The 15253-nt window shown below is 39.6% G+C and overlaps 1 protein-coding gene across 7 annotated transcripts in view; it reads left to right on the top strand.

The window, feature by feature from the left end:
- The window catches only part of ppfia4 (PTPRF interacting protein alpha 4), a 121167-nt gene extending 105914 nt beyond the window's left edge, over positions 1-15253 (top strand). For all 7 annotated transcript variants that reach the window (XM_088337776.1, XM_088337775.1, XM_088337779.1 and 4 more), the window contains 7 exons: positions 1360-1535; positions 3730-3827; positions 10804-10979; positions 11447-11515; positions 11585-11771; positions 11847-11944; positions 14337-15253. In XM_088337776.1, coding sequence (XP_088193902.1) covers positions 1360-1535; positions 3730-3827; positions 10804-10979; positions 11447-11515; positions 11585-11771; positions 11847-11905 — 765 coding nt within the window. In that variant the 3' untranslated portion in view covers positions 11906-11944; positions 14337-15253. The remainder of the gene's footprint in view (positions 1-1359; positions 1536-3729; positions 3828-10803; positions 10980-11446; positions 11516-11584; positions 11772-11846; positions 11945-14336) is intronic.

The following is a 15253-nucleotide window of genomic DNA, read 5'->3' as shown; positions in this document are numbered from 1 at the left end:
TTTAATTAATTAATTATGATTATTTTATATATTAATTCATTTTTTAAAATTGTATTGTTATTTATATTGAATAACATGACTATCCTTTGGGTTATTTAAAAAAAAAAAACAGGCCTGGTTTGTTTGCTCATTATATTGTGCCAAAAATAAACCCCCCCCCCCCAAACAAATTTCAACTCAAATTACACCGACTTGTAATACTTTTGTGGATTTGCACACACGCTACCTAGGCCAGGGAGGAGCAAAATACGGCCCGCGGGGCACATGTGGCCCGTCAAGCTTTCTAAATCCGGCTCACTGAGCAAAAAATTTAAATCAGTACTACAAACTTATTATTGTCTTTTTTGTTTCCCTTTAAGTCTCCGCCCTCTCCAATTTTTACAAAAGCATTCATGTGTATGATGCAAATACCATTTATGAAATTTAAATTTTTCTGTATTTGCAATATTTTCTTATCATATAATTCATGAAAATAGTATATACTAAAAAACACTTTTGCATTGTTTTTTCTCCAATTTAGTGCTCAAAAATGGGCATAAGATATTAAATGCCTTCAATTCGAGGTATTTGGAAACCAAATTAATGAAATCATCTATAGCGGTGTTTTTCAACTAGTGTGCCGTGAGACCTTGTTTAGTGTGCCGCTGAAATTTGCCCAATTTTATCTTTCCCAAAAAGTCAGGCCACTATTCAGTATTTTTGCCATCTTCAGATGAGGAACTGTAATAGTCATCCATATCACTAGGTAGCAGTAGATTTTTATATACTCTATATACTAATTATCTGCTCATGAGGTAGCACAGTACATTTAATAACTTAATTTGTTTAACAAAGTGGTTTAAGATTACGCTGTAAAAAAACATAAATAAAGCACATCGTTCTTCTTTATTTTAAGTAATATTTTCTTCTTATTATATACTAATTATCTGCTTATGAGGTAGTACAGTGAAACATTTGACATCATTGTGCATTAGGGGATATTGGAGTGAGACTGTGTCAGGAGACACACAAAAAAATAAAAATGAATAATTTTTCCTTCTTCCTGGCCCGGCCAAGTGTGTCAATTTCTTAACCCTATGCGACCCACCACTCAAGGCGTTTGCCCACCCCCATGTCGATCTTAAATCTGTCAATCTGAATGTAGTGCAACCGTGATAAACGGCATTTGTGCCACCGGTGTGCGAAAATCAGCGTGACTTGAAACAATAAAACCAAAGACCACACATTGTCCAGCCACATTTTTGGGGTGAATCCCCTCCGGCAGCTGTCGCCGGCTCGCCGCACCTCACAGGTGCTGATTTATTGGCTGTACGGAAGTGTTGAGTTGCAGGGAAATCAATGGCAGTGTTTCTGTTGCAGACGCTAGCGTACGGAGACATGAATCACGAATGGATCGGGAACGAGTGGCTGCCCAGCCTCGGCCTGCCTCAGTATCGCTCTTATTTCATGGAGTGTCTGGTGGACGCTCGTATGCTGGACCACCTCACCAAGAAAGACCTGAGGACCCATCTCAAGATGGTCGACAGCTTCCACAGGTTTGAGATGATGGGAACCAGCGAAGCAGCATGCGAATTAAGCTCAAGGATTATAGTACAATAGACCCACGGGATGCGACATTTATCAGTTCTGAGGTGCGAGATCGCAAAGTGAAATTGACATACAACAGGGGATGGAAACTTACGCAAGATTATAATACTCCCAAAACAAAATAGTGTTTAGTAAATACTTCCTATATGCAGAGGAGGGTAGAGTAGCCAAACGTTATACTCGATAGATAGATAGAGATAGACAGATGTCTAGATAGATGTCTAGATAGATGTCTAGATAGATGTCTAGATAGATGTCTAGATAGATAGATAGATAGATAGATAGATAGATAGATAGATAGATAGATAGATAGATAGATAGATAGATAGATAGATAGATAGATAGATAGATAGATAGATAGATAGATAGAGAAATGTCTAGATAGATAGATGTCTAGATACATGTCTAGATAGATAGATACTTTATTCATCTCCATAGGGAAATTCACACTTCCATTAGTATCCTTGTGTTGAAAAATAAAATAATAAAATAAAGATATAAAATACAAAAATACTCAATATAACGTTTTGCTATCGAGTATTTAAATAGTGCTACGGAAAGTAAATAGGGTAATATGCATTTGTAGGGATGGGGTTTGATGTTGGCTTTTACTCCCCCCGGTGGAGTTAAAGAGCCTCATGGCATGAGGAAGAAATTGTCTCCTCAGTCTGTCCATGGAACACGACTGTGACAGCATATGTTACTTGAGAAAAATATGACTCAAGTAGAAGTAAAGCAGTCATCCAAATAATAATAAGTAAAAAAAAGGACTTGATCCAAAAAAATACTGAGATACTGAGTAACTGAAGCAATGTCTTGTGTATTGATTTTTTTTAAACAACCATTAAATCATATCGACAAATCATCAGAGTGCATCCAAACAACACAAAATAACATTTAATTTAAAAACAAAAATTATCAGGGTAAATTCAAGTGTTCTAATAAACAATTAAATAATTATAATATAAATCAAGTAAATAAATTAAAGCTCAGGTTGCACATTTAAAGTACTTTCTTTTGACAGGCTCTGCAGGCAGAACAACAAATTAGCCCAGGGGTCGGCAACCCAAAATGTTGAAAGAGACATATTTCCCCCCCAAAAAAACAAAGTAATTTGTCAGGAGCCGCAAAAATTAAAAGCCTCATAAGGAACGCTACACATGCTGTAAGTGTGTATATTAGCTTATTATCAAAATGACTGTGGAGAGTGACGATACTACTTTGTTGTATGAGTCAAAGCTGGCTCTCACACAGGGGACACAGGAGAAAACAAACGAAGGAGGAAAGTGTGCGCTTACTTAAGTAACGGGTTCAAAGATGCCTTATGTAGCAAGGTAAGAGCACTGTTTCTTATTCACAAATCTACTCAAGTAGAAGCAATAATATAGTAATTTAAAGATAAAGACATATATATATCTATATATATATATATAGATATAGATATATATACATAGGGTTAGGGATAGGGATAGGGTTAGGGTGAAAGAAATACTAGGAGCGACATTTATGAAAAATACACAAAAAAACAAAACATGAATAAATTATATACATTATAAACGTGATCAGATGACAATAGTTGTTTACTGTCACGACCAGCACACAGGGTAGAACCAATTGCGTAACGTTTTTCACAATTCTATTAAAAGAAAGAGGAATGCTAACTGGACGCGGGAAGCAAGTCGCTCTCGTACTCTGATTGTGATCCGAACACGGAAGTGGATCTTCCCGTAGCGAGCGATGTCGGTGTCAGGGACGGAAAAACTGGTCGGTGGCCCGGACTGGAGAGCAAGACGTGGTCGGAAACGAGTCGTAAGCCAGAACGGGAGAGTAGACGTAGTCGTGGACAAAAAAGGTGGTAAGACAGGACGGGAGAGCAGACGTGGTCAGGATCAAAACAGGTCGTAGCCGGAGACATTCAAGAGCAAAAACGGGACAGGTGGGAGTCAGGGTCGAAAAAAGGCTTGCCTAGTATACTGTGAGGTTCGCAGACGGACTGACAAAAGGGGACTGACAGGACTGGGTTCAAATAGTGACAAGGAGCCAATCAGAACCCGCGGCGGTTGGCGCCAAACGAGCGGGCACAGGTGATTCACATCGGTGACAGATTTCGGCAATGATTATTTTCCTTCATTTGTTTTCAAGGGCTAGTCTGCAGTACGGCATCATGTGTTTGAAGAGACTCAATTATGACAGGAAAGATTTGGAGCGCCGGAGAGAGGACAGCCTACATGACATGAAAGGTAACGTTTGCATTTTTTTTTTGCACACGTGCCGCCGCTAGCGTGCCGCCGAGTGGCGAAATGGGACAGAAGCGTAGCGACAGCTGCACAAAGCACGGCCAAAAATGTCCACGCACATGCAAGTGGAAAATTGGAATACCGTTCCTTCTTCTACTCTTTACTTTTCTCCCCCTTGAATGTAAAAGTTAGGGATGCACGATCACCATTTGGTCTCACGGATACCCGCTAAAATCCTGCTACTGGAGATTGCCATCCGATATATACATACGTTTTTTTCAACTTGGTGCTATATTCAGAATAAAACATACACAAAATTCAACTAGTCAAGTCAAGTCATGTTTATTTGTACACCCCTTAATCACAAAGAGTCTCAAAGGGCTGCACAGACCAAAGATTATATAACAGGGAGCCAATGCAGTTTAGGTAAAATCGGGGTCATGTGATCAAACTTTCTTGTCTTAGTTAAAAACCTCGCTGCAGCATTTTGTACCAGCTGAAGGCTCTTCATTTTGGAATTCGGGAGACTGGAGTAGTGCATTACAGTAACAAAGGCATGAATTATAATCCCCGCATCCGACTGAGACGGCATAGGGCGAATTTTAGCAATGTTTCGAAGATGGAAAAAAGTTGTTCTAGTCATATTCTTCACGTGTGTTTGCAGGGATGGATCGGGGTCAAATATGACACCTAAATTTTTGACTGAGTCACCCTGGGTAATATAACATTTGTCAATGTTCAGAGCCGTTTTTGAAAACAAGTCACGGAATTTATTTTGGACCAATAACTAGCCTTTTGGGGTTTTTCAGAGTTGAGTGACATCCACTCTTTTATGTGAGTGAGGCAGGTCTCCAAATTTCCACAGTTTAGTGTGGCAGATTCCTCCATCTGAAGATATAATTGAGTGTAATTTGCAATAGAAACTGATATTATACTTCTAAATAATTTCACCTCAAGGAAACATGTCAATGCGGAGAAGAAGGGGGCCAAGTACTGAACCCTGCGGAACACCACAGGGAACACTAAAGGGCTCTGATGTCATTTCACCATATTTAACACAGTGCATCCTATCTGAGAGGACGGTTCCTGAGAGACGTATCCATTTTTCCAAACGTTCTAGGTATCTATTATGGTCCACGGTGTAAAAGGCAGCACTAAGGTCCAGCAGCAGCAAGAGCGATAGAGCACCGGAGTCCATTGCCAGTAGAAGATCATTGGTTACCTTAATCAAGGCTCTCATTATGTGTCTTTATTTTTGGTTTATGTTTTTTACTGTTTATTGATGTTGACTACGTTTTGTGTCTTGATTCCCAATGCAACATCTATTGCAGCCTGGTCATCCTGGAAGGGGGGTAACCTCATATGCAACCCCTCCTCAAGGATTCTTATTTTAATTTTCCTAGCCTAGAATGTCGGTTTCAGATCAGAGGATGGTGTCATCGAGGCCTGTCAGCCCTTTGAGACGTTTTTGTGACTAAGACTTAAATGTGACTGGACTTGTAACTTTTAATGAACAAAACATTTTACAGCCTCAGTAAAAAGATCTCCAATAAGTAGAATTAAGATCATTGTCTTTAGTGCCATTGATAACAACGTCGTGAAACAATGAGTTTAGATACGGCGCTACAGGATAAACACGTGATTAAGACTTAAGAGATAAACATAAGGTAAAAAGAATGTAAGTCGTTGCAATAATGCAATAAAAACTAGTGTAATAATAATAATAATTAGGCAGCAAGAAAATTAGAAGTATGTTTGCTTGATTTTGTTAATTGATCGATCAATACTTTACATATAACCCCCAAATATATATATTTTTTTAAATCATTATATAAATGCTTCATCATCTGGAAAGAAAGTAAATCTCTATTACAGGGAGTGCAGAATTATTAGGCAAGTTGTATTTTTGAGGATTAATTTTATTATTGAACAATAACCATGTTCTTAATGAACCCAAAAGTCTCATTAATATCAAAGCTGAATATTTTGGAAGTTGGAGTGGGGCTTTTTTAGTTTTAGCTATTTTAGGAGGATATCTGTGTGTGCAGGTGACTATTACTGTGCATAATTATTAGGCAACTTAACAAAAAACAAATGTATACCCATTTCAATTATTTATTTTCATCAGTGAAACCAATATAACAGCTCAACATTCACAAATATACATTTCTGACATTCAAAAACAAAACAAAAACAAATCAGTGACCAATATAGCCACCTTTCTTTGCAAGGACACTCAAAAGCCTGCCATCCATGGATTCTGTCAGTGCTTTGATCTGTTCACGATCAACATTGCGTGCAGCAGCAACCACAGCCTCCCAGACACTGTTCAGAGAGGTGTACTGTTTTCCCTCCTTGTAAATCTCACATTTGATGAGGGACCACAGGTTCTCTATGGGGTTCAGATCAGGTGAACAAGGAGGCCATGTCATTAGTTTTTCTTCTTTTAGACCCTTTCTTGCCAGCCACGCTGTGGAGTACTTGGATGCGTGTGATGGAGCGTTGTCCTGCATGAAAATCATGTTTTTCTTGAAGGATGCGGACTTCTTCCTGTACCACTGCTTGAAGAAGGTGTCTTCCAGAAACTGGCAGTAGGACTGGGAGTTGAGCTTGAGTTCATCCTCAACCCGAAAAGGCCCCACAAGCTCATCTTTGATGATACCAGCCCATACCAGTACCCCACCTCCACCTTGCTGGCGTCTGAGGCGGACTGGAGCTCTCTGCCCTTTACCGATCCAGCCACGGGCCCATCCATCTGGCCCATCAAGACTCACTCTCATTTCATCAGTCCATAAAACCTTAGAAAAATCCGTCTTGAGATTTTTCTTGGCCTAGTTTTGACGTTGCAGCTTGTGTGTCTTGTTCAGTGGTGGTCGTTTTTCAGCCTTTCTTACCTTGGCCATGTCTCTGAGTATTGCACACCTTGTGCTTTTGGGCACTCCAGTGATGTTGCAGCTCTGAAATATGGCAAAACTGGTGGCAAGTGGCATCTTGGCAGCTGTACGCTTGACTTTTCTCAGTTCACGGGCAGTTATTTTGCGCCTTGGTTTTTCTACACGCTTCTTTCGACCCTGTTGACTATTTTGAATGTAACGCTTGATTGTTCGATGATCACGCTTCAGAAGCTTGGCAATTTTAAGAGTGCTGCATCCCTCTGCAAGATATCTCACTATTTTTACTTATCAGAGCCTGTCAAGTCCCTCTTCTGACCCATTTTGCCAAAGGAAAGGAAGTTGCCTAATAATTCTGCACACCTGATATAGGGTGTTGATGTCATTAGACCACACCCCTTCTCATTACAGAGATGCACATCACCTGATATGCTTAATTGGTAGTAGGCTTTCGAGCCTATACAGCTTGGAGTAAGACAACATGCATAAAGAGGATGATGTGGTCAAAATACTCATTTGCCTAATAATTCTGCACTCCCTGTAAATATTAATAAATTATATTAAATGAAATACAAATAATAAGACAGGGATCTGAAACGTGGTGCCTGAAGGAACCAGCTCGCTCCCTAAGACCACCTGAGTAGCCTGTAGATCAGTTCTGAAAATATATCATCAATCATTGTAATTTTCTAAGAAATTTGATTTAAACTGGCATGATGTTTAGTGGTTGACTGAGCCCATTTGAACCTGTAATAATTACAACCTGGTAATAACATAGTAACCAGAAGTGGGTAGTACCAAGTTACGTTTACTCCATTACATTGAGTAAATTTTGGGAGATGTTGTACTTCTAGGAGTATTTTTAAAACACAATACTTTTAACTTTTACTTGAGTAGATTTGTGAAAGAAAAACTTTACTCTGACTTCGCTACATTGGGCTACTTTGAACCGGTTACTTAAATCCCCTCCACGGTAAATACGCATCTGTTTGTTTATATTGAAGCGCATTTATTTTGTTTTTTTTTTCTTTCGATTTGACCAGTGACCCAAACAACCAACAGGTGAACTTTGAGAGCTTTATTTTTTCTTACTGTACTTTATGCGCAGTTTATATAGCAGCAGCCTCACATAAATAATACTGTATGTTTAACCCACAGAGGGTTCACCCAAACAAACTGTTTGATTACACAGACTTTATTGTTGATTGGATGGACTCCAATGATTTGATGATGTGATTGAATGTTTTTTTTTCAATTGATAAGTAAGACGTTGCTACAGTTATTCAGTACTTGAGTAGTTTCACCAAGTACTTTTTCACTTTTACTAAGTCATTATTTCGATAAATAATTTTTACTTCTACCAGGGTCATATTATTCTGAAGTAACAGTACTTTGGCTACTCTACCCACATCTGATAGTAATAACATGTTGAATGAATGCATGAATGATGAATGAAAACTTTATTCAGACATCAAAATAAAAAACAGAACAAAAACAATAACTCAACAACAAAATAACGTTGCATAATATGTTCAAAGAGGGGTAGTAAGAAGCAACTGCTTATATTACCTCCCCCTTCATCTTCCCCACCAAATATACCAATGATATAGCAACAAATGTAATCATATTCATAATAACAGTTTTGATATAAGAATAGCAACAATTACACAAAGTTAACTAGACGCACTATTCCCAATCTCCCGCACCACTCATACACCACCCTCCTCATCTCTGTATTCCGCCAGGAATGTTCCTTTGTATCTAAACCTGAACAAGTGAATAGTTGGACACCGTTTGATCTCATCTTGCAATCCGTTCCAAAGCTTGACTCCACACACAGACACACACATACTTTTCCTGGTGGTTCTCACCTTTGGGATTATGAATTTACTACAGCCCCTTAAGTTATAATTTCCCTCTTTCCGAATGAATAATTTACGGATGTTTTCTGGCATTATATTTTTGCTGACCTTAAATAGCAGTTACGTAAGTAATCTATATCAAACTGGTATCCCGATATCAAATAAGTAGCTCTTAGCTTCAAAACAATTGGAGAGCTTTACGACATTTCAGTTCCCTGACTGTTTTTGATCAGATCGGAACGCCTCCTAAAATACAAAATAAAACAAATGGTGTTGCTTTAAAAGCCTATTGTGCGCAAAAGCCCTATGAGTCACACGGCTTGAACTGTGACCCTACAGACCTTAAGCGGCGAACGTGAACTTGATTCAGCTGTCGCTCGAATGAAAACGCTGTACTGTTTCTTTTCTTTTTTTTCCTGTTTGCACACGCGTGTGCGCCGCCTGTTGCGGTGCGGAAAGTTAAGCGACAGCTGCGCCCGAAAAGCGACAAAAGGAGTGTGCCGGGCACTCCGCGCATGCCCCGACACGCTTATTATTTTCTTGATATGGTTCCTTCGACCCCTCTGAATATGGAGGAGCGATCCGGCCAGAAGGAGAAATAAATGTAGTAAGAAACAGCTATGCCATATAAATAAAAAAATAAATGAATCACGTCTTACCTAAATCTATCTATCCATCTACCTTGGTCATATCCATCAAAAGGGGTGAGCTACAGCAAGACAAACACATATACAAAAAAAACAAAAAAGAGTAAGACCTTCTCCGTCACACTCGGTGACCTGTCCTCTTCCACTGCCCCTTTCTCCTTTGGTGTTCCACAAGGATCTATTCTTGGCCCCATTCCATTCTAATTGTATATGGTACCACTTGGGTCAATTATTGCCAGACACTACTTTTCCTTTCATTGGTATGCAGACGACATACAAATCTAGCTGTCAGTAAAGCCAAACCGTAACAATTAATGCGCTTTTTTTGATTGCATTGTTGATATTAAGTAGTGGTTGGCACACTATTTTCTCGATTTAAACAAAGACAAAACTCAATATATGTTTTTTGGGGATACTGTGACGGCCTGCCTCGGCACCCAGTCCTCTAAGCTGAGTTCAACCATCAGAAACATGGGAGTGACTTTTGACAGTCACCTCAGGTTTGACAAACATAAAAAGAATGTTGTCAGGATGAGATCCTTTCAGCTGCGCCTTTTAGCAAACGTTAAATTGCTTTTAAGCCGTCTAGGCATAGAGAAAGGTAAACATGCCTTAATAAACTCAAGGTTAGCAATGCACTTGATGTTGGTGTTTCCCATCGTCAATCAGTCGCCTTTAACTTGCTGCTATCCATCTCTTAACAAACACCAGCAGACCTCCGCATAGCTTTCCTATTCTTAAATCCCTTCATTGGCTACCCGTTCATTTTAGAATTGATTTTAAACTTTTAATGTTTGTTTTTAAAGCTCTTAACGGTTTTGCCCCATCTTATTTATCTGAGTTTTTCATTATTCACAATCATGGAAGGGTTTTGAGGTCCAAGGATCAACTTGTAGTGAAAATGCCCAGGTAAAAATACAAACCCTGTGGCAAACGAGCCTATTCTGTCACTGCCCCCAGGCTCAGGAATCACCTCCTAGAGCTGCCTAGTTGTGTCTTGTTTCTGACCTGGGCCTTCTTAAATCCAGGCTAAAAATGCATGGCTTTTAATAAGCAGTAGTTCGAGGACGCTTTGACTATATCTTAATTGATACTGTTGTCTTTTTTGTTTTTATTGTCTTTCATTTTGTTTTTTTTACTTTTAGTTTCTCTGTTATCACCGATTGTTCTAAAGGGCTGTATAAATAAAGCACATTACCATTTTATTTATACAGTATGGCATATATTTGTAGCTCGGGCGGCATGGCGGCTGAGTTTGCACGTTCTCCCCGCGCTTGAGTGGGTTTACTCCGAGTTTCCTCCCACATTCCAAAATCATGCATGTCAGGTTCATTGGCCGGTCCAAATTGTCACAAGTGAGTTGTCTGTCTCTGTGTTCCCTGTGACTGTCTGGCAACCTGTTCAGGGTGTCCCCTGCCCACTGAAGCCTGAAGATCGCTGGGATGGGCTCCAGCACCCCCGCGATCCTACTGACGATAAGCAGTGAAGATGATAGATGGATGGATATTTGTAGCTATTTATTAATTCACACACAATTTCCACATCTGAAAGCCTGTTTCCCTTTTCTTTTTGCCATAAGACGTCTTGGTGTGGACCAATGAGCAAGTGGTGCACTGGGTGCAGTCGGTGGGTTTGAGGGAATATAGCGGAAACCTCGTGGAGAGCGGCGTCCACGGGGCCCTCCTCTCCCTAGACGAGACCTTCGACTACAGCAGCTTGGCCCTCATCCTGCAGATACCCATGCAGAACACGCAGGTACCGTCCAGAAATTCCGGTGACCTAGCCACTTCCACAGAGTAGACCTTCTAAACATCTATGGTTTCGTTTTTACGATGAAAAATATGTAGGTTAATGAAATCATAATCAAATTTCTTGGTCCGCTGGCAGCTAGTTTTGCTTATTTAGAGTACGTGAAAATGTGAATGTCACACGTTAAATTAAGGCCCTGTCTGGAATAGTGCCATATTGCAACATAGACAGGTATTTCTTTGTTTTTGGCCATTGGCGGTTGCTGCGGTAATAGACCAAATCGTATTTGCCTGTTATCTTTCCTCGAAGAAGTAATAAAACTTCAGCGACCTGACATTGAGGCTGATGATAAGAAATCTAGATTTGTATATCATAAATGATCTTGCTGAGCCTTTACAGGCAATTAAGTTTCCTCAATCTTTTGAGAACGGCAGAGGAAGCCAAGGTATTGAGGGTCTTTTCTTTCCCCCCAGGCCCGGCAGGTGCTGGACAGGGAGTTCAACAACCTGTTGGCCTTGGGGACCGACCGCCGACTGGAAGAGGTCACATAGAACTGTTACCGGTTTCCAATGTTGTCCACCAACGCTCATTTGGCTCTTTCCTCTCTGCAGGGCGGGGACGACAAATCCTTCCGCCGCTCGCCGTCGTGGCGGAAGAGATTCCGTGCCCGCGAAGGAGGAGTGGGGTTAGGCATGATGGCGGGCTCCATGGAGACATTACCAGCAGGCTTCCGCATGCCTTCCATGTCCATGCCGCCCTCCATCAACCTCATGCCTAAAAAGCAGCTCCAGCCTGAAGGTACGAAGTAGAGCCAATGTTTTGCCTGCTAACTGCATGCTCTTCTTTCTTGCCAACTTCCTCTTTTGCGCCAAGCTCCGCCCCCGGCGTCCCCGAGGCTGGACCCCTCCACGGTGCGGACATACTCGTGCTAACTTGCTTTGGCTTACTAACTGGAGTGCTGATGCTAACAGGTGAGATTCAAATAACTGTAAAAATGCTGGAACTATTTGCTGTTTGCATGAAAACAAAGCAAAAACGGTATAATTTACATTGTTTCAGTTTGGCCAATCATGTACTCTCTCAAACTAATTATTAACCCATTGGCAGATATAAATATAGAATCAACATTAAAATGAGGAGTTTTTATTATGTTGTAAAACAAAAGTTATACTTAAAACGAGAACCCTTTATATTGCACAAAGCAAAAAAAAAATAATTTCTCTCATCTTTACAATATTATGACCTATATTTTGTTTTTATGAATTAACTATATTTTTATAAATCGTTTTTATGATTGTACAATATTTAGACCTATGTTAAACAGTTGTGGTTTTACTAGATTTTGTTTTTTAGTATTAACCTATTTAAATAGTAAAATAGCAATTTGTGAAAAATCATCGATTCTTAACTTTACTAAAATGTTTTTTCGTGTAAAATAAGTACAATTTTCCCTTAAAATAATCCAAAATTGTCACGTTTAAAAAATATATATGTTTTTTATTAAAACAAAAAATGGTGATAGGACTGTTATTTGATCACATTATGCCTGCCCAGGTACAGTGTATAATATTTAGTAACTCCATGTAGTACAAAATAAAACTTAATTCGGTAAAAAAACAAAACAATGATTGTAGTAATATGGCAAAAATTCACTAACTATTGTACCACTGTTAATTTTTATAAATATTAATAAGTTAAGACATTTGTATTTCTTTTACATAGAGGAATCAGAACCTAGTGGTTGCTGCTTTTTTTTGTCTGAGATCTTGCTGCTACGCTGTGCTCATTTGGCACTGGTTTCCCTTTGGATTAGAAAATACAGAGCCATCTAGTAAAATATTACACAATGTACCTTTAACTATGGTGCCGCTTAGGATATTTTTCATAGCAAAAAAAAACATTTCGCCCAGCAACACCAATTAAATGAATGAGTAGTTCGCGGAGGTTCAATCAAATTGTATGATTACCCACAACTTATGTTATTGTAAATATCAGGTGTGCGAGGGCACGTTATCAAGGAAAACAGCAAGCGATTACAAAGATGAGCACATATTTACTACTGCGCCAAAACAAAACATGATTGTGGGCTGTGTGTTGTAAAATCTGAACCCTATGTTTCTGGACGACAGCACCACATTGCAATCCCCACACTGTGGAGAATAGTGCCAAATTGCAACACAGACGTGGAAGTGGTCTTGGCGCTGTCATTGTCCTTGGTACCAGACCAAGTTGCATTCGTTTGTTGTCATTCCTCGAGGATTAGATAAAACTCCAAGGACCTGACATTAATGCCGATGATACATAAAGATAAGTTAACTTCCACTGCTGTTCAATTCAGATGTGTTAAAACAACCCGACTATGTTGTAAATATTCAATAAATTACCGTCAAACTCCCATTTTGCTCCTGGAATGTGAATAATGTTGGCAAAAACAGGGAATAATTTCTCCTATAGGAGAGTCATAAATGTTGAGATGTCACAGCAGGGATTAGTATTTAGAGCACATGGTCGTGGAAAAGAGCAACTCGCTTTTTTCCTCAGTGCTGCAACGAAAAATAGAGAATAAGCCGCATTGTATTTAAAGCCCCAGTGTTTAAAATGTCCCAAAAAAGAAGCGGCCTGTAGTCGGAATTTACAAAACATGAGCAATTCATTGCTTTTCAATTTGATGAAATGAATATATATATATATATATATATATATTATATATATATATATATATATATATATATGTATATAGATACACTTCCAGCAGTATCCTCGTGTTGAAAAATAAAATAATAAAATAAAAGAATATAACGTGTTGCTATAGTGCTACGGAAAATACACACTGTAATAAAAATAAGGTAATATGCAAATGTGGGTTTGGGGTTTAATGTGGGCTTTTACTCCCCCAGGTGGAGTTAAAGAGCCTCATGGCATGAGGGAGAAATGATCTCCTCAGGAAACATAGGAAATAAAATGAAAACAATGAAATCAAATGAAACATAACATGTACATTTAGTCACATATTAAAGAGAGAAAAAACGGATGGGCTATCAAATGATCTTACTTTCTCAGTTTTTTTCTGTATTGCCGAGGTATTGGATTATCGGCAGATGCGAAAAATGAAGTAAAAATGAATTATTTCAGTTCAGCTGCCCCGCCACTAGGGTACTTTTAGTCTAATAAGCAGATTTTTGGGGCATTAAACTCCTATCTCTTTTGCCATGTTTTATGGGTGGGACTTGTTTGCTGTCCACCCATCAGGGTCTTACTAAATTCTATAGGAAACACTGCACCCCTGTTCTAACGAATTTCGTATTAAGATTAAGAAAACGTTTTTTCTAATTTTGTTGTGGGATTTTCTCCTCCCCTTCCCAGTGCATTGTCATTACCTGTACGGACACGTGCTGGCGGCCTTTTAAGAGTGAGATGCCAAATTGGAAGCGGGCGGGGGTTCGAAGCATCATAGTCGCCCCCCCCCACCTGGAGCTTTGGGACACGTGCAATACAGAGGCCGGGCCCCCCTTCCATCCCAGTTCAACCCAGTGCTCCCAGTAGCCTGTCACGGTGGTTTTTGTGCTCAGCTGTGGTCGTCCCCGTCCCCCCTTCCTCAAATCTCGAGCGAGCGCTGCGTTTTACCCTCCTATCGGTTATGCAAGGTATTACTCGATGATCTGTACTGTACATAAAATACCGTTTTTTTTATAAAGTATATAAATCTATATATTGGAAACTTATATGGGCAAAAGTGATATAACGGCTGTATTGAGTAGTGACTGTTCTGACCTTTTCTTTGTCTTAGCATCGGACCTCGTGTGTCTTTTGCCGTGTGATGTAAGTGTCATTTTTTCAGTGGGAGGAGCTTCTCCGGGGTCCGCCCTCCTAGTATGACACTGCATCGCTCCAATCGGAAAAAGTGCGTTTAGCCTGTAAACCTTTGTGTGTGTGTGTCGAGGATCCGATCTTCTGTAGCTCCTCCCAGTTGCCGCGAATAACTCGGTCGATTCCCCTCCGATCGCATCCTGTTGGTTGCCATGGAGACGTGCCAGTGAGCAAGCAAAGTAGCGAATGGGTGTACGAAAAACTTTTTTTTTCTAATTTTTTTAGGGTTTTCCCAAGTGTACTAAAGGTATAATGTGCTACGTGGCAGCTATGAGTACTGTGTCTTTGTTCCAGGTGTGAAACGATGCCGACATATCAAGAGTTTATCATTTGGCTATTTAAAAAAAATAAAATAAGAAGTACTGTATTTATGACGATATATGGACATGAGTAAAGCTGTTTTTCAAAAGTGG

This window comes from Urocampus carinirostris, chromosome 6 (genome assembly GCF_059441175.1).
Source record: "Urocampus carinirostris isolate Australia breed hairy pipefish chromosome 6, RoL_Ucar_1.0, whole genome shotgun sequence".
Classification (NCBI taxonomy): Eukaryota; Metazoa; Chordata; class Actinopteri; order Syngnathiformes; family Syngnathidae; genus Urocampus; species Urocampus carinirostris.
This window is presented reverse-complemented; position numbering and strand designations above follow the sequence as displayed.